The sequence below is a fragment of the Pleurodeles waltl genome, chromosome 3_1 (genome assembly GCF_031143425.1).
Source record: "Pleurodeles waltl isolate 20211129_DDA chromosome 3_1, aPleWal1.hap1.20221129, whole genome shotgun sequence".
In the NCBI taxonomy this organism is placed as follows: Eukaryota; Metazoa; Chordata; class Amphibia; order Caudata; family Salamandridae; genus Pleurodeles; species Pleurodeles waltl.
This window is the reverse complement of record NC_090440.1, coordinates 1387424822-1387449025: the sequence shown is the minus strand read 5'-3', so window position 1 is coordinate 1387449025 and position 24204 is coordinate 1387424822. Positions and strand designations below refer to the sequence as shown.

Here is a 24204-nt window from a genome sequence, read left to right as displayed (position 1 = left end):
CATATTTTTATCTGTAGAGCTAGGATTACAAATAAAATGATTGCCTTCTTGGGTGGATTTGGACTTTTAGGCCAGACAGGAGAGAAGCCAAGTACTTGGTGTGAGCTGTTACTTGGCTTACAAGGCCAAAACAATCTGACTCACAAAGGGTAACATTTTTTGAGGAATCCATTTGTCACTAATGATATCAGGGCACAAGCAACAAACTTTCTCAAAGAAAATGTATGTGCTATACGTGCAGCCACTAAATGTGCACAATTAAAAATAAAGGGCCTGATTTAGAGTTCAGCAGATCGGTTACTCCAACGATGACGGATATCCCGTCCGCTGAATTATAAATCCCTCAGGAACTAATGGGATTTATATTTTGGCAGGCAAAATATCCATCACGGTTGTAACCTGTCCGCTGAAATCTAAATCACACCCAAAGTACCTAAAAAGGCAAAACAAAATAGTTACAGAAAGATGTAGAAAGTTTTCAGAGGGTTAAAACGCTTCAGCAGGAAAAGGCAAGATGCATTTAGTGCATATTGTTGCTGTAGCCTCAAGCTACTAAGATGTAGCTGCCTCGGACTATTTTAGCTATTTTCGCGTTCAGAATATTTTATTGATTTTCATAATGTTACGACAAGGAGACAAACAAAATTAACAGTAAAATAGCCATCTAAGAATATATCTTATACACTGGGAAGAAAAGTTATTATCTAAATTAGTTTTACATACAAAAACATAAATTATACAAACAATGGAAACATACTTATGGCTCCTGTGAAAATATTATTTAATATATTTTAGTTACTAAATTAGCTAACCTTAAGAAAAAGATCCAGGGTCTTCAAAATAAAATATAAAATAGAGAGTGGTTTCCTATTCTTATTGAAAGAAAAATCAATTTCATTCCTCAGAAATAGTATCCAATTTTAGCAGATTTCCAATTCATAGTATTTGATTTGTTAGCAGAAGAAATTAATAAATCAAATAATTTAGCATCCATATTGGAAAGTGGGAAAGTAGTAAATGAAGATTTACCAGTAATAATTCCATATATAAGGGAATGACCAATATAAAACATTTGTGAGATTGTGCACCAAACGTCAGACAAAAATGTACAAATAAGTAGACAAATAAAAAGCATATGTTTCATAGCACCAAATTCAAATTTAAAATTCCAGCAATCAGGTTTGTAATTTAGGTTCTCATTATATAACCGAACAGGAGTTCAATAATAGTTGTTCTGTCTGAAAGAACAGATAATTTCTCTTAAGTTTTAGAAGCAATATGACCAGGTAAACTATGTAAACCAAAATACTGCTCCTTACCTGAACATTGAAGATTTGGAATGGAACCATCGTAAGTATTGAGAATTGCATTGCACATTTTATAGTAGACCTTTAATATTCGCTAACAGGAATCTGAAATTGAACTTGTAAATCAGAAAAAGACAAAAATATATTACAGCAGCAAATATCTGAAATATAAAATATACCAGCATGGATCCAATTAAAACCCATTTTGATGTTAAATGAGGATCCAGATCAGAGAACCAAAAAACACTTTCCATTGTTAGAAAGAAAAGATGATATTTCTGAAATGAGGGGTGCCCAATCCTCCCTCTAATTTTCACATTTGTATAGTTCTGTAGTTCTTGGGACCTTATTATTCCAAATAAAGTTAACAAGGAGTTTATTAATAGTGGTGAATAAAGATTTAGGAAAAGTAACCCATAACATTTATATACATATAGCACTTGAGGACCTATTACAATTTTAACTGTTTTGATTTTCCTCCACATGTTCAGTTGAGGGAATACAATTTGTCCAATTTATCCGAAATTATAGTTAATAATTTTTATTGTATTTAAAAAATAAATACCAAGATACGTAAGATCCATAGTGTCCCTTGTAATATCTGAATGCCCAAATTCAGGTAATCCAAAATGCAGCAGCATGGCTCATTTGCAAAAAATTTAGATTTAGGTCAGCCTCAGTCTGTTTAAAAAATCTTCGCTTGCTGCCCATGCACAAAAAGAGCCAAATTTAAACTCCTTTTCCATGCACATAAACCTCTTTATAACTTAGGCCCAGTAGTAATAAGTCCTAAATTAAAATTCTACAAACCACCTCGTAATTTGAGACTGCAGAACCTAGCACTAGCTAAAGCAATGCATATTAGAAAAGTAAGGACAGGGGACCGATCTTTTTCCTATTTTGCAGCGGCCTATTGGAACTCACTGCCCCTTGACATCCGTCTTGTTACCATCAGGAAAAATGTAAAAACGTGGCTTTTTCCAGATTAAGTCTATCTAACTGTATTCTTTGCCCCTGTATTATCACGCTTTTGACACTCATGCTTTCAGTAATTTCAGTGCTGTGATACCCCTAGGGGATGAGTGTTGCACTTTATAAATTTTGTAAATAACATAAAAAATAAATAGTAATAAAACCATATTTTTGCACAGTTCTAAATCGAAATTTCAAATTAACCTTATCAAAAGCTTGTTCAGCATTTAACTCTAATAATCCTATGGGACACCAAAGTTCCTTCCACAGAAGCTGTAGTTGCAATACATCCTGAAACAAAGATAGCAGGATAGAAGAAACCGGCTTTGTGATTGTTTTATAAAACTCTGGTGATGGAATACCATCAGGACCTGGAGATGTTTTAGTGTTTAAAGATCTGATTGTACTGTAAACCTCTTCCAACATAAAAGGAGAATCAACAATACATCTGTCAGTTTGGGATAAAAAGAGTACGTTGCAATTGAGTAAGAATCGATCTAATATGGTATCTGGAATATTATGATGTTTAGTATAAAAGTTTGAATAACATTTCTGAAATTGTGCTGCTATTTCTGTGGCAGGGAGATGTAAATACTCATCTGTACGTCTTATAGCATGTATCTGTTTTTTGTCTTTCTTAATACGCAAGTTATTGGCGAAAGTGCAGCCTGATTTGTTTACATTAATTTGTTAAACGACTATTTGTTCACAAATAAAAAGACCTCCTTTTTACTGAGTAAGGTATTATATCCATAGCTTAAATTTTGTAATTTGGGTTTTGACTTGAATGTCTGCAGATAATATGAACATCTTTTCAGCTTTCGAAATTTGTTATTCTCTTCTGATAAGATTTAGGTTGAATGATTTATTCTCATGTTAGAAATAGTAACCCCTCCAGAAAAAGCTGTAAAAGCATTCCAATGAGTAGTGTTATAGGTATTCTCTGAATGATTACTGCGTAGGTGATCAGAATTAGCAAACAATACTTTGTTTTGGTTTACATCGGATTGTACAATATCAGTATTCATTTTCCATCTGGGCTTATGTTTGGTAATATCCTCAAGCATTAAAGAGAATGAAATTAATGTATGGTCTGTTTTTAAGATTGGAAATTTCATGGCATAAATACCTGGAGGAAAGTAAGTAGTCAATACGAGAATAAGTAGAATGAGCATTTGAGTAGAAAGTAAAATCCTTATCAGTGGGATATGTGAGTCTCCAATGATCAATTAATTTAGTATTAGCCAGGAAGGCTTTAAATAGGACAAAAGACTGGGGAGGACGACGTTTAACTATTGGAGTTCTATCTAAAAGTGGATCAGAAATTATAATAAAGTCACCTCCTAAAAGAAGAGGTACTTTTCCAATATTTACCATTTCTGAAGAAATAGATTTCCTATAATTTTTATTGTCTTGTGTAGGAGCATATACATTAAAAATATGAATAGTGTATTTGTCAGTTAATGTTGGCACAAACATATATCGACCATCAGAATCATGTTTACAATTTAAAATGGTCACTAGTAACTTAGAAGAGAAAAAATGGCCACCTAGTTTTTATGCCCCTGGGCATGTGATGAAACGAGAGAGCTAACCCACAATTTTGTCATCTTATGTAAATAATCTAATATTTTCCTCCTCTTTATTGGATGATAGAGACCATTAACATTTAAAGAGGCAATTTTCAAAGTGAACCTGTTAACCATAAAAAAGAAATAGGAAGGGATATGGAAGAAAATAAAACACAGGAACTAATAATATGGAGTACATAAATAAAGTAGCCCACAAAAATGACAAAACAAACATGACAGTAATAATCCTAAGAAAAAACAACACTAAATGAATATTTGAGACCGCGAAGGTACAATCTAAGTTGGCGAGCGAGCGCCATGGTACCTTTTAAAGAAAAGAAGGTTATTAGGACAGCAAAATGGCTGAATATCATGTGTCAGGTGTGGTAGTTTGAGAGTCCATTGCCACCGGAACATGAAAATCCAAATAGGCAATCAAATCTGCAGGTGAAGAAAAAGACTTAGCTATATCATTTTTCCATATTCTAATGACTGATGGATCAAACACTCCATATTTATAACATGTTTCATGAAGCAGAGGGCATGGATCAGAACATTGCTTATATAATGCAACAGTTTCCTTAGCAAAGTCTTGATGTATATCTATTTTATTGCCTTCCACCATTAAGGTTGGAATCTCCCAGACAGCATTACGTATCATTATGAGGTGATGATGATGTAACACTTTAAATATGACTTGCTGTGGTTTAGATTGGTTACGTTCACAGTGTGAGGGTACACAATGAGCGTTATCTATTTCAAACTTCTCTGATAGTTTTAATTTCAATAGGAATGGTAATACATTTCTCAAAAAGGCTCTGTGATCCTGACCCTCAGTATTCTCATTTAAATTCAAGATATACAAGTTATATTCTATTTTCCAAATACAACAACATCCTTTTCATAGATGTAATATATATAACTGAAGGTGTTAAATGAGCACTTGGAGCTTGATTATCTCATATTTTAATCTCATTATCAGAAACTTTCATCAAAAGATCTTCTAAGTCTCTTAAAATGTGTTATAGTATCAGAACAAATAGTGTCTGTGTTACTATGTATCATCACCTGAACTTCTTCCAGAATGTTTACCTTTGGCTCCTCCTGTGCTCCTGTGACTCAGTCAGTTTAGACGTAGCAGGTGGTGGTGAAGTATCTTGCTTTCTTTTGTGAAAAGTATGCAATGTGTCTTTTATGTCTGAATTGAACATATTTAAACAGTGTCAGGAACGCCAATGACTGAATTAGATATGAAATGCAACAGTAGTACTTATTATTAAAACAATACGCAATTGACCAAGGCTTTAATGGGAAAAACGGGTGTTATAGTGCTTGCAGTTTAAAAGAAAGACTCAGTATTCCTTTAATAACTGCAAAGTTTAAAAAGGCAGCACCTTTCAAAAATTTAAATGGGTTATAAAGCCCATCTTCTCTCCTCTGGATATCCCTCCTCTCAATACAGTCACTTGACAGGATTTGCAGCCCATAGGAAACTCCCTTGTCAGCCAAGGAAACCAGATGGAACATCAATAGGCTGAAGGGGGGAACTTTGTATGTATAGAATACACTTCTGAAATGGCCAAAACAATGTAATTCTGTGTCTAAAAATCGGTGCATGCACAAGTAAGGATGGAGCTCAGGGTGCCTGCCATCTTGGTTGCACACGCATATGTGTTTCACTGAGACTAATTTAAAGTAAAAACAACAAGTAAAGTAAACATATGAGTTTCTTTGGCTTCTGGGAGACAGAAAGATTCTCCCAAGTCATTAGTTTCCTTCAGTGAATTAAAACTGTATAGCTGGAATTAATTCAAAGGTAGGTTTCCATCTTGAAGCCATTGGTTCTTCACTCTTAATCCTGTGAGGTCTGCGCGGCCAGCCATTTGATGTGGTACCTTTTAAACAGAGGCCAGCAAAGGTGTCAAATGCAAAATGTGCTTAACAATTGGAATGCACTTCAGCTGAGCTCAGGCAGAATATATATGTTTTATATATTTTTTATTCCAAAACTATTAAAAGGTATTAGATAATTAGGCTTGTACTTCTTTTTTCATGTTATCACCTTTCTGTCTTAAGTTTCAGATTTTATTCAATATGAATGAGGGCTTCCAGTTGAAACTGTTAAAAACATGTAATCAAAAATACCATGTAATTTATTCTTCAATTACACAAGTGACTTGTCTTAGTAAAAGTGACAGATATGGGCTTTGAAAAATACAAATACTTAATCTTTTAAAAAGAGCATATCAAACTGGGCCAGTTCAGCATGTCTACAATCATGGCAGAGGTCAAAACACACCAAAACGTATTTGGTAGTCATGGTACATTGCAGAAAGAGGGATTTTCTTACATAGTTGTACTTCTTTACCAAGCATTCCTTTTAGAAAAATGAGTCTCTCTGATATTTCTCTGTCCTGTCATTCCATCACCCTGTAAAGCATATACAACAGTATGCATTGAAAGCTCTTGGTCACACACCAAGAACCTCTTAGCTGGCAGCGGTTCAATTAAATTGATTATGGGTAAATCTAAATGTTGCTTTTTAAATTAAACCATGCCCCAACAATGTGATTAAAGAATGTGGGAGAATGCACTCCGGTGGGGTAACCAAGTTCTCCCACACCGCCGAGGTAACATGGACGGACCACAACATTGTCCACCTCACCGTCGGTGGACTGCCTGAAGACCTGACTAAAAACCCCCACCTTCCCTTGCCGTAACTGGGGCGAAGTCACAAAATCACCATGGGTCTCCGCCTTTAAGGAAATTTGATCCATCCCCACAGACACCCTCGAGCTCTGCATTTAGAACTTCTCCAACTGGATCTCCTCAGCCGCCAAAACCATCGCCCCACTCTAGAGCAGCACAAGCAACACACCCACCAAGCAAGCCAAATGGTTCACCCCAGAACTTCTTACCCTCGGACGCCACTGCAGGAAACTAGAGAGACTTAGGTGCTTCAACAGACCCCCACCAACCTCAACTCCTTCAGGTATGCCCTCAACAGATACCACCATCGATTCAGGGAGACCAAGAAAGAAGCACTCACTACCCACAACCAGGCAAGCACCAACCACACAGAGGAACTCCTCAGCATCATCTGTGAATTCTCCTGCCTCTCTGCCACACAGAACATCATCCACCCCTCATGAGCCCTCTGCAGCACTCTCGGACTACTTTCACCAAAAGATCGCCGACATTTACAGCAACTTTGACACCCAGCATACCAACCTCGACCAGCCCTGCACCCTAACCCCCTCTCACTCCCACAGATTAGAAACAGCTCCCTACCGAGGACACCATCTCCATCCCTCCATCCACTCGGGATCCTCCCACTGACACCTGCCAGCACCACTTCTACAACATAGGAAGAGAAGTAATCAGAACCTCCCTCACAGAAATCCTCAACACCCCATCTCCATAGCCACTGTCCCAGACTTCTGGAAGCACACTGAGGTCAAGATCCTCCTGAAGAAACCCTTAGCCGACTGCAATGAGCTAAAAAACTACCATCTTGCTCCTCCCATTTCCACCAAGGTCTTAGAAAAGGCCATCAACTGCCAGCTCACAGATTACCTCAATGACAACAACTTGCTCAACCCATCCAAATCTGGCTTCCGACCCAATCACAGCACCAAGACCGCCTTGATCGGAGCAACCAACAACATCAGACACCTCGTCGACCTAGGGAGAACAGAGGCCCTCAACCTTCTTGACTTAAAGGCAGATCTCAACACCATCTCCCACCACACCCTCATCACCAGAGTCCTCAGGATTGGCATACAAGACAATGCACTAAACTGGATCTCATCCTTCTTCTCCGGCCGAACAGAGAGAAGCCTCCCCCCTCTCTTCAACCTCACACCCAAAGACATCATCTGCGGCATTCCCTAGGGCTCCTCCCTCAGCCCCACCCTCTTCAACACTTACATGACTCCACTGACAGACATCGCACGCACTCATGGACTCAACATCAATTCCTACGCTAAAGACACCAATTTCGTCCTATCCCTCACCAAGAGAGGCCTATCCCTCACCACCGATGCCGCCACACGAACCAGCTTCCAAAACACCATTAACTGACATTGCCACTTGGATGAGGACCAACTGCCTCAATTCAGACAAAATATAGATCCTCATCTTTGGGAGAAAAAAAACTCCTCCTGGGATGAAACCTGGTGGCCCGCAACCCTGAGACCCTTACCAACCACACATGCAACCTCTGGATTATCCAGGACACCCAACTGACCATAAAGCAGCAGATCAATGCGTTCTCCTCTGCCTGCTTTTACATCCTCCTCATGCTCCAAAACATCTTCTGATGGATCTCCATCTTTACCCGGAAAACAGTTGCCTAGGCCCTCATCTCCAGCCGACTTGACTACGGCAACGTGCTCTACACCGAAACCATGAAGCAGCTCATGAACCACCTCCAGACCATCCAGAATGCAGGAGCAGGACTCATCCTCAGCCTCCCCAGATGAACCAGCATCACTCCCCGCCTCAGGGCCCTCCACTGACTTCCTGTCCAGCAAAGATGCCTCTACAAGCTCCTCTTGATTGCCTACAAGGCCCTCCATAACACCGGACCCACCTACATCCACAACCCCCTCACATTCCACATAGGGAATTCAGATCAGCCACCCTCACCCAGGCCCACGTCCCCCTCATCCATCGCAAGCGCTTCTGAGGTCGCTCTTCTCCCGCCTCACTGCCAAGTCCTGGACCGACCTCCCCCTCCACCTGTGCACCTCCTCTTCTCGGAAGGACTTCTGAAAGCAACTCAAGACTTGGCCGTTCCACTTGTACCGCTGGCCGCCAAAGGCCTACAGCATCCCTCCAGCCACTGGAGTCCCCTCAGGTGACAAGCTTGCGCTTTACAAGACCTCTTTGATTGATTGATTGATTGATTGAATGTTAGTAATATTTTCAATGCCTAGTGTAAAGTTGTGTTATTATCTTGTGAAGTTGTCACTGAACACAGCAGATGAATTTCATGATATTTTTTATAGATCTGAAGTGTACCCTTCTGTTCATGCTATGCTAGATTTTCAGGTTAACCACTGACTGCATAAATGATTTTAATTTTATGTAATTTTAATCTTTGTGAATATCTTGAAAATAATCATGGATTAATCTGATCCTTATAGATGAATGTTGAAGGCTCTTGTATGAATTTTTAACGAATGGGGCTGCTTGTGAAATTTTACAAGCCGTTTTTAAGGATATCTGTGAAAATATGGACTCTTGTTTATTGTTACAGGGATGTTGACGTTAGTGGGAATGACTCGCAGCTGAAACGGGGACGGTGGAGGAAGCTACCCTGGAAGAATGCCGCTCAGTATTACTTTTCCTGGTGAAAATGGAAGAGGCGACTACAAGATAAACATGGCAGCCTTTAAACTTGAGTGTTTTGTATAATAAACACAAGCTCCACTGTGGGTTGATTTGAAACTTTGAAGACATGGCACTTTTAACTTGACAGAAAATGGCGAGGCGCAGATCTTCAGTGAAGTTCGCAATATTTGGACTGGAGCTCTTTCAGAAGTTTCTCACTTTGAAGTAGTTAGCTACACATTACCAATGTGAACTTTTTTGACTTTGTTAAAACTTTTATTGGAGTCAAACTGCTACCAGTGACATTTTAGTCAATTCATAAAGGATGTAGCTGCAAACAAAGGTAGAGAGTCAAATGGAGATACCTTTCAGTCTCTAAATGAAGATTGCCAGAATATTCACTACGTAACATTCAAAGTCTTTATTGAGGACATGGAGCCCGAGCAAAGCAGGAAGAGCACAAAAAAGTCAGAGGAAGGGATAAGAAGAAGACTGACCAAAGGAGAGGCCTTGCAGGGCAGTATTTCTTCAGCACCAGTGTTCCCAGAGCGATCCACCGCTTTACAAGAAAGCCCAGCAACTGATGTTCCATTACAGCCACAGTTCACAACTGTAAAGAGGAAAGTTGGACGTCCAAAACTTTCCAAAGGTCCGTCTTTAGAGCACTTGCATCATGCTGCCAAACTGCAGCAGCGACCCCTGTCACCAGCATTTATGTCTCCTGGAAATCCAGAGCATAGCCTCGAAGGGTCAGCTTGGCAGCTAGTGGATTCAGCCCGGCCCAGTGTGTCTGGGTCATTTGATTCTCCTGGACTACACAGCCACAGTCAGCTCATTCCTTCCCATGCACCTACTATGTCCGGAGAAGACTCACCATCAGTTCAGAAGGTGTACCTCCACCGGTCTTCTCAGGGGACACTGAAACAAGCAGAAGAGGTGCCCAAGAAAGAAAAGAAGCCTCAGAAGCCAGGGAAATACATCTGTCCGTACTGCAGCCGGCCCTGTGCTAAGCCTAGCGTGCTAGAAAAACATATCAGGTCCCATACTGGTGAGCGTCCATACCCATGCTCAGCTTGTGGGTTCTCTTTTAAGACGAAAAGCAATTTGTACAAACATAGGAAATCTCATGCTCATAGAATTAAAGCTGGGCTGGCCTCAGGACTTGAAGCAGAGATGTATCCTTCGAGCTTGGAAATGGAGGGGCTTGGTAGGGAGGAATTTGAAGAGCCAACCGAAGGTGAAAGCACCGATTCTGAAGAGGAGACTGGTATCCTGGCAAGCCATTTAGCAGACTTGCCAGCAAGACAGAAGCATAGCTTGTCACCTTGCAGCTCATATGGTACCGGAAGCCACAGTACAAGCCTTGAGCATTACTCATTGTCCCATTCCAGTATGTCTCAGTCACTTGAGGATAGCACCCAGTTTGTGGAACCATCTTCAGAGCATGCTTTGAGTCATAAACCAGAGGATACACATTCCATAAAGCAGAAACTTGCACTCCGCCTAAGCGAAAGGAAAAAGATCATAGAGGAACAACCTTTTCTTAGCCCAGGTAGCAAAGGCAGCACAGAATCTGGCTACTTTTCACGCTCAGAAAGTGCGGAACAGCAGATCAGCCCACCCAACACAAATGCAAAGTCCTATGCAGAAATCATTTTTGGGAAATGTGGTCGAATTGGGCAAAAATCTGCAACATCCCAAGGGTCACCACATGAAGATAAAGCAAGCATCTCTCTTTCTGTGCCTAGAACTCAAGTAATTGAGCACATAACCAAGCTGATAACCATCAATGAAGCTGTGGTGGACACAAGTGAAATTGACAGCGTGAAACCAAGAAGAAGTTCTTTGTCTAGACGTAGCAGCATTGAATCTCCAAAGGCTGCCTCCTTTCGAGATCCATTCCAGTTCGACATCAAGTCTTCTGGCACCACTAGCCAGTTAGATGCTTCAAAAATGTTGGCGTCTCCAGGTGAAAAGGGTAAGCCTGAGCAACCATTCTTACCCCTTCAGCATACTCATAGTACCACTGAACCTGTGCCTCTGCTAAGAAGCCACTCAATGCCTTCTTCTGCCTGCACAGTTAGTTCGCCGCATACATTTAGAGCTAGTTATTCACTAGATAACCAGTTAATGGAGTCTCCTGATGTCTTGAGCCGAAGTCATGTCTTCTCCTCTCACCCCAGAATGCTGAAACGCCAACCAGCTATCGAACTGCCAATGGGTATGGAATACAGTTCTGAAGAGTTCAGCTCAGTAAGCAAAGATGTGCTTTCCACACATGCCGAAGAGCATGAACACAAGGAAGTTGATCCGACCAAAAAGTCACGTAAGGGCCCAAAAATGAAGGGGTTAATGTATGAATGTAACATATGTGGTGCTCGATATAAAAAAAAGGATAACTATGATGCCCATAAAAAATACTACTGTTCGGAACTTCAGATTTCGATGCCTCGATCTGCACCATTGCATGCCTCAATAGAACCTGCTAGGGGTCTTGAAGAGCGTGCTCCATCGCCAGAGGCAATGCAGTACAAGATAGGCTCTAGTGTTGAACTTGCTCCATTAAGGAAAAGACGGAAAGAAAAAAGTTTTGGAGATGATGAAGATCCGCCAGGGTATGTGATTACCAAGTCTGGGCAGTCCAGCAGAACATCTGATGTTGCGTTGTGCCTATCCACAGATAGCATTATATCATCAGCAGAAGGGCATGAAGCGGCTTCTCCACCTGATACAAGCATGGATTTTAGTAGAGTAAACCAAACAATGCCTATGAGTGAGGAAATTAAAGAAAGACGAACAACGTCAAAAGAAATTTCAGTAATTCAACATACTAGCTCATTTGAAAAGTCTGAGTCCGTGGAACAGATGAGTGGCTTAGAAGACGAAGATATACCAGCTGTCCAGAGCTCATCTCAACCAGCAGCACAGCATACACGATCATTGCATGCTCTGCAGTCAAAGTTGGTGCGCCAGCCAAATATCCAGGTTCCGGAGATACTAGTCACCGAAGAGCCTGACAGACCAGAATCTGAGCGTGAGCCACTTCCAAAAGAGCAGGAAAAGGTAGAGGAGTTTCAGTGGCCTCAACGAAGTCAAACCCTGTCTCAGCTTCCAACAGAGAAGCTGCCACCCAAAAAGAAACGACTACGCTTAGCAGAAATGGCCCAGTCATCTGGTGAGTCTAGCTTCGAATCAGTAAGCCTTACCAGAAGTCCTAGCCAGGAAAGTAGTATATCACACACCTCAAGTCATTCTGTTTCATTTGAACGAGAAGAAGCTTCTGGTCAATCATCTGAAATGCTTAGCAAACCTTTTGGTACTCATATGTTGACTGTACCAACCCATCATCCTCCTCCTCATGCTCGCGAAATGCGGAGATCTGCTTCAGAGCAGACACCAAATGTTTCTCATACCCCGCAGATCTCTGAAAACCGCAGCAAATCATTTGACTATGGAAGCTTGTCATCAGCAGCTGCATCAGGTCCCACTGCCTCTTTCTCTGCCCAGGAGAAGAGAAAGTGCTTTCAGACTCGGCAGGCTTCTCTTAGTAGACACGTAGAGCATGATCCAGACTATGGTAAGGGCTGGAAAGAGAAGGAAGAAGCATTTGTATCTTCAAGTAAAGCTAGTGTCAAAAGAGGTTCCCATTCTTCTTCTCCCTCTTCCATTACACCGCTTAGAGATTATCCCAAAGAACACAGCCAGTTGAAAGAGAGTCTCGATTATACGCAGCCATTGACTGAAGCTTTGCAATTGTTTAATGCTCCCATGCCACAGGTGGCAATACAGGAAAAATCTTTGCCACTTTTTCCAGTACAGCATCTCTTGCAGCCACCAGAACTGTTTTCAACACAAGCCATGTCAGAACTCCTCGCTACCCAGTTCCCATTCCCTCAGATATCACCATCATTGTTTCAAGCACCACAGCTTCCCATTCAACATGCACTGCTCCACCCAAGCCAACTACAGATTGCACAGCAGCTGATTTCACACCCTATAGAGCTACCTTTCAGACCACATCCCCCTTATGTCCCAATGCATTACACAGGCTCTTCCCCCATCCACCCTGCATACTTTTTGCCATTGCCATCCCAGCTTGCCCTTCAGTTGCAATCAGAGGTTTGCGAACCTATGCCACAAACAAAAGCAGCCCTCTCTCCTCCAGTGCACTCCTCCACTATCTCAACATGCAAAGAGGGTACACTTCAGCCATTGCCTCTCACTACCAGCCTCCCATCCACAATGGAAACAAGATCCCAAATGGTGGTACCAGCTTGTACAGATCCTGTGATGTCTCTTGTAGTTCCTGTTAGGATTCAGACTCACATGCCATCTTATGGTAATGCAATGTATACAACTCTTTCTCAAATTCTAGTTACTCAGTCCCACTGCACTGCCTCTTCTCTTTTTATCCGTAAATTTGATGACAGCCGACATAAAGGAGTTCATGGAGTGGGCTTTGATTTGGCACAAATGATATCAGAAGATCAAAGAAGCTTCTGCCAGACTCCATACTTAAGGGTGCCCTTACCAACGATGGACAGAAGGGACTTTGTGCCCCTAGCGTCTCTGTCTGAGAGTGAATTGGGATTGGATGGCAGCACATCAACAGCTGGTGGAAGCAAGCGCATGCTTTCTCCTGCTGGAAGTTTAGAGCTCACAATGGAGACCCAGCAGCAGAAGAGAGTGAAGGAGGAGGCAGTATCGGAGTCAGAAGAAAAACTGGATTTATTGAAATCATCATCTGTGAAAGAAGCAAGTGCTGATGAAGAAAACAGCAAAGAGCAATCAAAGCTGCCCACACAAGTTGGCAGCAGAGTGGACGTAGAGGTGCCCATCAGCTCAAGCTCAGATCAGTCAATTCCCAGGGGAATTCCACATTGTTTACAGCTGACTTCTCATTCTCAATCACCGGAAGACCGCAAACAACCAGTGGGCAAGCAATATCACATCAAGCTACCCCTACAACCTGTGAAGAAAGAGGACAGTACAGAGTTTTATGATCCACAGCCTTGTAGCCCAATGAGCACATCTCCTCCAGCAGCTCTTAGTACAAGTGCAACAAGTTCAGGGGAAGGTGCAGATGTGAAAAAGGGACCCCAGTTTCCCAGTCTGCATACAACCACAAATGTCACTTGGTGCTATTTAAACTACATTAAGCCAAATCACATTCAGCAAGCTGACCGAAGGGCTTCTGTGTACGCAAGCTGGTGCATCAGCCTTTACAATCCAAACCTCCCTGGAATATCAACGAAAACAGCTCTGTCACTTCTGAGGTCAAAGCAGAAGTTGAGCAAAGAAATATACAGTATGGCCACAGTTCCCCGTCCAGAGACAGGAAGATTGGTACCCTCCAGCAAAAGGAAGCCAAAAATGTCAGAGGTAATGATGACTTTTTACTTTTTATTGGTCTTTTCATTCTGTTCGCACTCTTAATTTAATCTAGTTGCCACACGCACACCAGGCGTGTTTGCTTTGAATATGGTGCTGCATTGCATAGTAACAGTTCAACAGCCTTGATTTTGCAGAACTGTAACTTATTATTGTGGCACAAATACAGAGTGGTCCTTTGTGGGTAAATGGATGTTGACACATGGCTGTCTCACATTTATGCAGTACACTAACAGCGCATGCACAAGGGCTGTGCATTACATGTGTGATCATTCAGTACTTGTGCTGTTTTGACAGTCTGCTTATGATATTCTTGCTTTAGCTCGCTAGATACTTTCTATAAAGAATATGACAATTTTCAAAGCACTCTCCAGGGATGTGGAATTTAATAAAATATTTACTTGTCCATGGGACAGGTTGCTTCTCAAATCTATTTGTCCTGTAAAAACAAATATACTTGTCCCTTTGGCGCCTTGTAGTGCAGTGACAAATTATGGCAGCAGTCTCATTATGTAAGAGCTCTGATAATAGCCTCTAATTACTGTAATACGGCTTGAATACTTGCAATTTCAATCCCTACTATAGCAATTTCCTTATTTTGCCACTTTTCCACAGATCTACATACTGGGGCTGGAAGAAGCAGTAAGCAATAGTTTCAGGGCTGGAATGCCATTGAGTCTGCAAACCTACTAACTTGCATGTTTTAAGAATTTTCACCAGCTCTTCTAATCTTTTCCCATAATGAGAAAGGCTGGCAATTTACACCAGACAATAGCAGAAGTAGAAGTTCTTCCGGGGTTGGGGAAACAAGTGGTTGGTGGAAAAGTGAACCATGGGTGCACTTTTGTGACTTTCTTTAAGAATTAGAGGCCAGATGTAGCAAAGGTTTTTACCCATTCTCTGTCTATGGGAAAAAGTGTTCGTACATATGGCCCTAGGTCCCTAATTAGGTCTGGTGTTAATAAAGACATTTTGTTTTGATTAAACTTCTGTTTCTCTCTCTATCAGCTGGCATTTATGTGAGCGATCACATTCTGCTCTTCCATAAGGAGTATATTGGCACACAAAGTAGTTTTGTTCAATGCCAGAAACTTCTGTGGCAATCAGTGTTGTAACGAAACTGGAGATGGCCTTCCTACAAAGAACATGGAGGGACTCCTCTCTCCATTCTCCCTCAGTGCAGGTGCTGTGCTGTGTGGGCCCCCTGGAGGGGGCTGCAGGGCCTTTATTGCGCCACTGGTGGCAATGTGTGCGTATTTGAGAACAAAAAACTTTTTTTGCTTTTTGCCAATGTTTGTTACAATAGTGAGGGCCTGGCAGCTCCCAAAACAATAAAGGTTTACAAAAGCTATGTTAAAACAAGACATGCACTGACGAAACCAAAAGACTCAAAAAAATAAAATGTTGGATCATTTGGCTTTGCCAGTGCTTGTTTACTTTCATGCTTCCCATAATCTTGTTGAAAATGGTTACACTGATTTTTCCCTTAGGTATATTTTTGGACATACTATCATGCATCAACACATTTTACTAAATGACACTTCAAAGAAGTAGCACATAAAATTTCATAGTAACAAAACTTTTTTTTCCTACTTGAATTTCTTTCGTAACATTTTATTTTGAAAGCAAAGAATCATCACTCTTGCTTACAAGCTTCTGCAAACATTTGCATCTAATCAGAGAGCATTCTGGGAGCATTACACGTACACGCCTCATATTGTTAATTTTTTTCAAACATATATGGACACTTTTTTAAAAGTTTTTTTACTGGAACCACTGTCAGAAGTGCAGTGTGACCATAAAACGCTTATTTACAGTGCTCACCCTAGTAATGAAGTCTTTGAATTAATGACCCATAAATACAAGTTCGAACAGCATTAGCTTTTGGACACATATGACCTCAACTGCAGACAGTTCCCTTCTCTGCAAACTGGCAGCCAAAGGGTTTGTGCTGCAAGGGGGTTACGTCTACTTGTCATAAGGACAAAATAAACATGAAAACCTGTTGCCCTTGACCCCAAACAATATGTCCCGGGCCATAGCAATTCCACATCCCTGACTCTCTCTATTCATAAGGTGATTTCTGCTTATTATGGTGTTTTGATGTGAAAGGTTTAATTAATGGAGCAACATGTTTGGCTTTACACAGTTTGGAGAGCATTACATGTAGACCAGTTGTTCTCTTCACTCCCAGTTTCTTCTGGCTTTATCAAACTAAATCATTTTACTAGTGGAACTTTGTCTCTAATTTGATCTTTAACAAACCCTTCTCTTTCTTCCTGCAACGTTACCTCTTCACTCCTCACACTTATCCCTGGATCACCTCATGATTTTTTTAAATGGGGTTTGGGATGTGCTTTGTTTTCCATGATTCAAAAAAGACAAGCTGCTGTGACTTACCTGCCATGGGCATATTTTCACTCAACGAAAGCCTCTGCCCTCATTATTGTCACAGATTCTTGCATCATGACATTCACTGTTTGCTTACACACATAATCCTGCACTTTTGTCTCCTTGTTTCACTTAGGCACCTTGCGTTGCCCACGCACTTTATAATGCATAACTGTTGAAAGATTCATATCGTCCAGAATTTGGAGATATATCTTAAAGTCCCTCTGTTTTACAAGACCCACAGCACCATGAGTTCTCCAGTGGGTTTACAGAGTTTGAGGCATAAATATCCATGTCTGCACCACCCCACAGGTTAGGCACCAAGAAAGACTCAGGATGGGAAATATGAAGTAAAATAAATGGACATGCCTGGATACAGGGGGTGTAGGGGCACCGTTTGTATTTAGAAATATGTGGTGCACCAGGGGCACAGCCTTCACTTTTAAAAAAGAACAGAACTAAAAATAATATATACTTCAATAGGAAAGAGGGACAAAGAAACTGAAATAAAGTTTTGTCCTTATAAAATCTCAGGATGCAGTTCTGCAACAATAGAATTCATGGGAAGAATGTCACATTAAAAATAATTGTTACACATGGATAAGGAACTAGCGGACTAGGTTAACAAAAAATAAAACGCGGTTTGGGAGGTATTTCACCATGTACAAATAACCAGAAGGGGAGACTAAGAAGCTAATTAAGGGTAACCCTCAGCTTCTCTTAGTATGTCAAATAATAACACAAGAGACGGTTAGCCTAATGACTTTGTGATCTCTTTAAATTTTAGAGATCAGTTGGCTGGTCCCAATATACCACAGGATGGCCAAGGAGCCACACCCAGATGGATCAGTGCAATCTAGACATCTCATGAATATATTAGTAGGATCCTCATCCACAGCTACCAACAGTGACGTTCTTCATCATCAGATCCTCACACACTACTCCTAGTGTGAGTGAATGGGCTCAATGCAGCTTGAAACTGGAGCTCTTTTCCTAAGGGATTGCAAGTACAAGTTCAAATCTCTCTCAAATTTAAAAAGATCACAAACTAATTTGGCTAACTGTCTCTTGTGGTATGACTAGATGTATTCAGGGAAGCTGAGGGTAACTCTTAATTAGGTTCTCACTCCTCTCTTCTGGTTATTTGTGTATTGACAAGCCTAATTGTCTAACTATGAACATGAAATATACCATCTGCTTTTAAGGCGTTACTTCAGCACTCAAAAGGCACAGGCAGAGCACATCATCACACTTTGAAAATGGCACAGAATTTCGGTCTAACCTTCATGATTGAGGATATAAATGAAATTCTGGCAGGACCTTCTCTCTTGTCAAATTTGAATATCGCTCAGATTACATCACAGACACAAGACTGGGAAACATTGACCGAAAAAAGAGAAGCAGAACAAGAGTAATTCTCCATGGGGTTATAATGACTGAGTACCTCAGAGCCAATGCAGCCCCAAGAGGCTTGCTAGTAAACAAGTAGTTTCTCACCCAATTTAAGAATCAAAAACTCCACAACCATGTCAAAAGATTTTCATTTAGTAAGGTATATTCCTACTCCACACCAGAATGTAAAGCACCCAGAAATACTGACCTGTTGGATGCAAATTCACCAGATGACAGGTTTACAGACTCAGAGACATGGGGCCATGACAATGACTAAAAATGGAGAACTAACACAAGGAATAGAAGGAGTCCCTGGGCATGACCTTGGCAGGGGTCCAACTACACACCCACCCACCCACGCCACAGTACTTCCAGTCACCTTTTCCATCACATGTCCAACGGATGATGCCATGGGGGACAACTGTTTAACCCTGTGGGTCCCCCAACTTTCCCACAAAATCAGCGCCCACCTTTTTTAGCCAGGTGCCAGGACCACAGAGGAAGAACAAAAAGGGATAACAGGGTACAATGGGACACCGAAGAAATACGAATGCACAGGAGGAGCATGTCCAATACACAACATGGCCCAAGCACATCAGTAGCTTAGTGACTAATCTCACTGAAAAAACACTTACAGACACACAATTACAGGTACTGAATAAAGGTATGGGTTTTGTGCTCACACCAAATTTTGATTTCAGATACATTGCGAGCTAGTGGCCTTCTTCTGCAAATTATGTTTGAAGTCACACTTTGAGGACCTAGAAACTACACAAGAGACATATACTACAGGCTTAGGAAAGAAGTCTACATTCTATCCCCCCACACACACCACCCCAGTCGAGATAGTGACATTTGAACTGACAGGGTATACAGAAATAGATAACATTGATACAAAGATTTTGAAGCGATGCATGAGATCTGAGATACAGGAAGGCTGCGGAGCGAGGTCCAGTGCCGTTGTCGAGGATCTCATTGAAGAGAGCTTGCAACATGAAATCTGGCATTGAGGATGTGTCGTGCTGTCAGAGGGATGAGTTGTTTCTGAGGAGCTACTTGGCTGCGGTGCATAGTCTGTCATTGTCAAGGTTGCCATGGAGGAGAGATGAGAGGACCAGCGCTGAGGATGCATCGCTCAGCAGCGGTTCCAATGTGGTGATGGACTGCAGTGTGATGCTGGCCTTTGCAACAGTTCAGGTCTACTCAGCAGTGGGTATGCTTTGTTTCTGATCAGACTTGCTTTAACGAGAGATGAGAGGGTCAGCGCCGAGGATGCGTCTGCAGCAGCGGTTCAGATGTGGCGATGGACTGCAATGCAATGCTGCCTTTGCAACAGTTCAGATCCACGCAACTGCGGCGATGCGTCGTTTCTGATCAGGGTTGTGCCGCACAGCAGAGTAGATGCATTGGTTTCGCTGGATCTACAGAGACTGGCATATAACGTTAGGCCCAATTCAAGAATCGAGAACTGATGTGGCACCACTTGGTAATGTAGACTCTCTGATGGCATAGTCCAGGTGCAGGTGCAAGGTTGTTTGAACCATGTTGTGTCCCTCAGGCTTCAGAACAGGCAAGTAGCCAACTAGCTGTTGGAGTCACTCTGGGGTTCTGGATTCAGGAGATGCAGGTCCAGTTTTGACCCCCCTGCCCAGGCAAGAGGACAGCAGGTAGCAGGTCAGCGCATCAGTTCTTCTTCCTGGCAGAGTACCCACAGGTCCAGAAGTGTACTGAAGAGTTGGTGTCTGAGGTCCAGTATTTATACACGGTTGTACCTGTGAAGTGGGGGAGACACTTCTACATGTCTCCCTTTAAACGCCCCCAGGCGTCCTGCCTTCCCTGCCTGGGAACCAGGCTAACTACAGGGGGTATGCAGTCCTTTGTGTGGAGGCAGGACACAGCCTATTGAAGTGTAAGTAGGGCTCGGTCAAGCTCCGCCCACCCATCCTTCCAGTGTTGGCCCATCCTTAGCTCTCTATTGAGTGTGGCTATCTAGGAGGAATACACAAACCCAACTGTCTTATACAACCAGACTTGAGACCCAGGGACAGGCTACAAGCTATAAGTGGCTGAGGCAGGAAAAAATCTGCATATTCAAAATTGTAATTTAAAATCCAACTTTACCATAAGAGAGGATTTTTCTTTACAATCCCAAAGACACCAAACATGAACTGGTTACCTTTTCCCATTTCGAACTTACAGCTTATTGATGTACTAAAGTAACTCCAAGGGGTATGCCTTGCAGAAGTGAAAAAGGAATTTAAGAGTTTTTCACTACTTGGACATGTAAAACCTAAAAGTACATGTCCAACTTTTTAAATACATTGCATCCTGCCCTACGGGTTGTGTAGGGCGTACCCTAGGGTGACATATATGTAATAAAAAGGATGGTTTGGGCCTGGCAAAATGTTAATTTTGACAGGTCATAACGACAGTTTAAAACTTTACACACAAGCTGCAATGGCGGGACTAAGACATGTTTAAAGGGCTACTTGAGTGGGTGGCACAGTCAGTGCTGCAGGCCTACCAGCCACATGTAGTGCCACTTTACTGGGATTTACAAGTAAATTAAATATGTGCTACCTGGTTTTAAGGAATGAGCATCTGCACTCTAGCACTCAGTAGCAGTGGTAAAGTGTGCAGAGTCTTAAGGCCAACAAAAATGAGTTCAGCAGAAATGGAGGAGGGAGGCACAAGGTTTGGTGGGAAGACCCCCTAAGGCTGACATGTCTAACATACTGCATCCCTTCATTTACTCAGAAAGTAACTAAAAATATTGATCTTCAGCATCAATCCTGTTTTTTCTTCCATCGGTGGTCCTCATTGCTAGCATCCCTGTCTTTGGGCCAATATTTATCTCACCTGATGAAATCCGATACTGCTGGATCGGAAATCATTGGATGTGATAAACATCACCAAATCATCAGTTTGTACCCTGGAATAACGAGGATCTTGGTGCGCACATCACTAAAATACAGGTCCCAGTAATTATTAGGCACTTTTCCCCTGATTAATTTTGTCAGATTTGACGAGTCAAAAATTACAGGGTAAAAGTTTGAGAAGTGCTAAACTCATTATTCCAGTATGTTCGCTCACTGTGGCTCAGGTATTATTTATGCGGGCAACTCGCAATAAGGGCGTCTTTTTACATCATTTTCAGAGCACTTTAAACTGTCTCTATTTTTGTAGTCTATGTATATAAGACTATTTTAAATCCTAGCGAGCATCAGAATGTTGAGCATGCAGGCTCTTTCAAGGTAGCATTGTTCTCTACAAAAAATGTAAGGTCACTAAAAACAGATGTAATATCATTGTGGCTCCAAACATCATGAACAGGGTTAGGAAGTAGTTTAGGTGCAGAAGACGAGCATTCCTGCAGTTTGGAGTTTACTCTAGATTGCAGTGGTGATTGTGGAGTGTAGCAAACATCAAGTCACGTTCTTTGAAAAGGTAACATGCGAAATTTTAGAAATCTGTGAGGTTGAAACAGGATAAACTTTCCCCACTTTATCTGACTTCCCATGGAGCGTCCACACATCTCCAGAGTCTGGAATATGACCAGGAGCATGTCTTTGTGGTTAGTGACATATAGAAGGATGCCGTTAAGGTGAAACAAGAAGATTTTCTCTACCGAGCTAGAATCAGAGACCCGGAAGCCTCATATATCTGCGTGATCATAAACCATACATGCCAAAGGCTCTATGGTGAGGGCAACTTGGGGGGTAAGGTTGGGGGTGACAGGGGGATTTCCCTGCTGCCCCCCCCCCCCTCTATTGGGAATGGGGACGACAGGACTCTATTAACACTCACTGCTGCGGTTGGGTCCCGGTACAGTAGAGCCACCCACTTCTGAAACTTTGGGCCAAATCAAAATTTCACAGTGTCTGATGAAGATATGGCCAATGCATTGCATCAAATGAGGAAGACATGAGGTTGCTCCCTATACTGCAACTCAGCCATCTAGTTGTGGAGTCTCGTTAGACTCAGTCTATTAGATCTACCTGACATGAATCCTGACTGATTTCTACAAATCATTGGAGTTACTACTTTAAGGAGCCTTTCAGCCAATATTGCAGCCCGTATGTTGGTTTCGATATTCAGGAGTGAGATTGGGTGATAACGATAAGACTCACAGCTGTTTTGTGGCTCGCCCGCCATATGTATTACTGTTGTGGTAGCCTGCCAAATATTGGGGAGAAGGATTCCCTTCGTTTTTGCATCTAGGTATAGATTAAGGTGAGGGGGACCCAATATTCCGGTATATCTTTTAAAGAGTTAGGCCGGGAGGCCATTGTGCCCAGGGGTTATTCCTGGTTTCAGCCCAGCATTGGCAGCTTCAACCTCAGGGAGTTCACTATCTCTTTTAAGGTCCATCTGATACTTATCTGAAACCTCCGGGGTTATCACTGTTGCAATGTATTCTCTCACACGGTCAGCATTTGGGAGCGAGCTCTACATAACTATGCAACTCTGCATAATATTGGGAAAACTTTGTTATGGCTGTGTCAGTCATAAGGGTCTCTGTTGTGGGCGTCGTGAGAGTCCCCACCCATCACGCCTCCACCTCCTTCTTACTGCCACCAAGCTGCCGTATCTCAAGTATCATTTGGGCGATGATGAGTGGGAAGCATACACTGTCTTGCTTCCCTCTGCACCAGGTCTCAATACTCCCTATGGAGGACTTCCAATTGTCTAATAGTATGCAGGTCTCTCAGATCCTGGGAGGGCTTTTCTAGATGGAGCAGCTTACTTTCAAATTCTACTATCTCTTCCACATCACACTGTTTTCTCCTTGCAATTATATTTTGAGCATGGGCCCTAAGAAGTGCTTTATATGCCTCCTTTAGCATCATGGGTGACTCTACTGATCCCTCAATTTCAGTGAAATATATTTATCTGTCTATTTGTATCTCTCTTGACACTTCCTCATCCCTCAATTCCCACACATTTAGTTTCCATCCTGCTGTTTCCCCTCACCGCTTCTTGCCCACTGAGACCCAGGGCGGAGAGTGGTCTGACAGACCTGTGCCAGGTATTTGTCCTTAACCACTACACAGATCTCACCTGCAGGGAGGAATACATAGTCTAGTCTAGAAAACACCCTATGCACCCTGGAGATATATGAGTATCCCTGCTTGCTGGGGTGACAACATCGCCAAAGGTCTAAGAAACCCAATATCATGGCAAAACTCACCAGGGACTTGTCCCAATGAGTGTGCTGTATCTGGCCCTGAGCGATCTAAGGGGACATCCATGCCATTGTCAAAGTCCCCACCCACTATCTGCAGGGACAAACTTAACTCTTTTAAGATTGATGTTACTTCTTTTAGTGTGGGGGCTTGTGATTGAGGAGTGCAAAAACACTCACCAGGGTAATGTCCATTCTTCCCCACATTTACCTGGACCCCAACAAATATTCCATTCAGATCCACCCAAGTTTGGGTGACCTGGAAGGGCGGGGACTTCTTAATCAGTATCGCAACCCCCTTGAACCCCAAAGTGAACCCTGCATTGTAGTGGATCCTATTTAGTTTTATTGGGAATCAGGAGTTTGCTTAGCCTTCTGGCTTGCTGACCTGTGCCCCCGTCACCTAGTGACTTTTAACCTACTTAGCCTGCTCCGTTTTAACTCATTTATTGAATATTTCTTCCAAAATGGCTGCTATGTTTATAGTTAGGGAGATGTTTTGATTTCACATTATCAGTGCCACTCTGTGAAGGCATCACTATCAGCGTCAAAGACAAGTGATATACGTAGGTATTCACATCATGTCCCTTTCTCACTTACGTGCCACAGAACCATAATGTACTTTTGGAGGGAATTGTTTATATTATTTCCTCTGTAA

General features: G+C 42.0%; 1 protein-coding gene across 4 annotated transcripts in view; it reads left to right on the top strand.

Annotated features, from left to right (window-relative positions):
- The window catches only part of HIVEP3 (HIVEP zinc finger 3), a 1670978-nt gene that overhangs the window by 1526617 nt on the left and 120157 nt on the right, over nt 1-24204 (top strand). For all 4 annotated transcript variants that reach the window (XM_069224892.1, XM_069224893.1, XM_069224894.1 and 1 more), the window contains one exon: nt 9114-14569. In XM_069224892.1, the coding sequence (XP_069080993.1) occupies nt 9620-14569 (4950 nt within the window). In that variant the 5' untranslated portion in view covers nt 9114-9619. The remainder of the gene's footprint in view (nt 1-9113; nt 14570-24204) is intronic.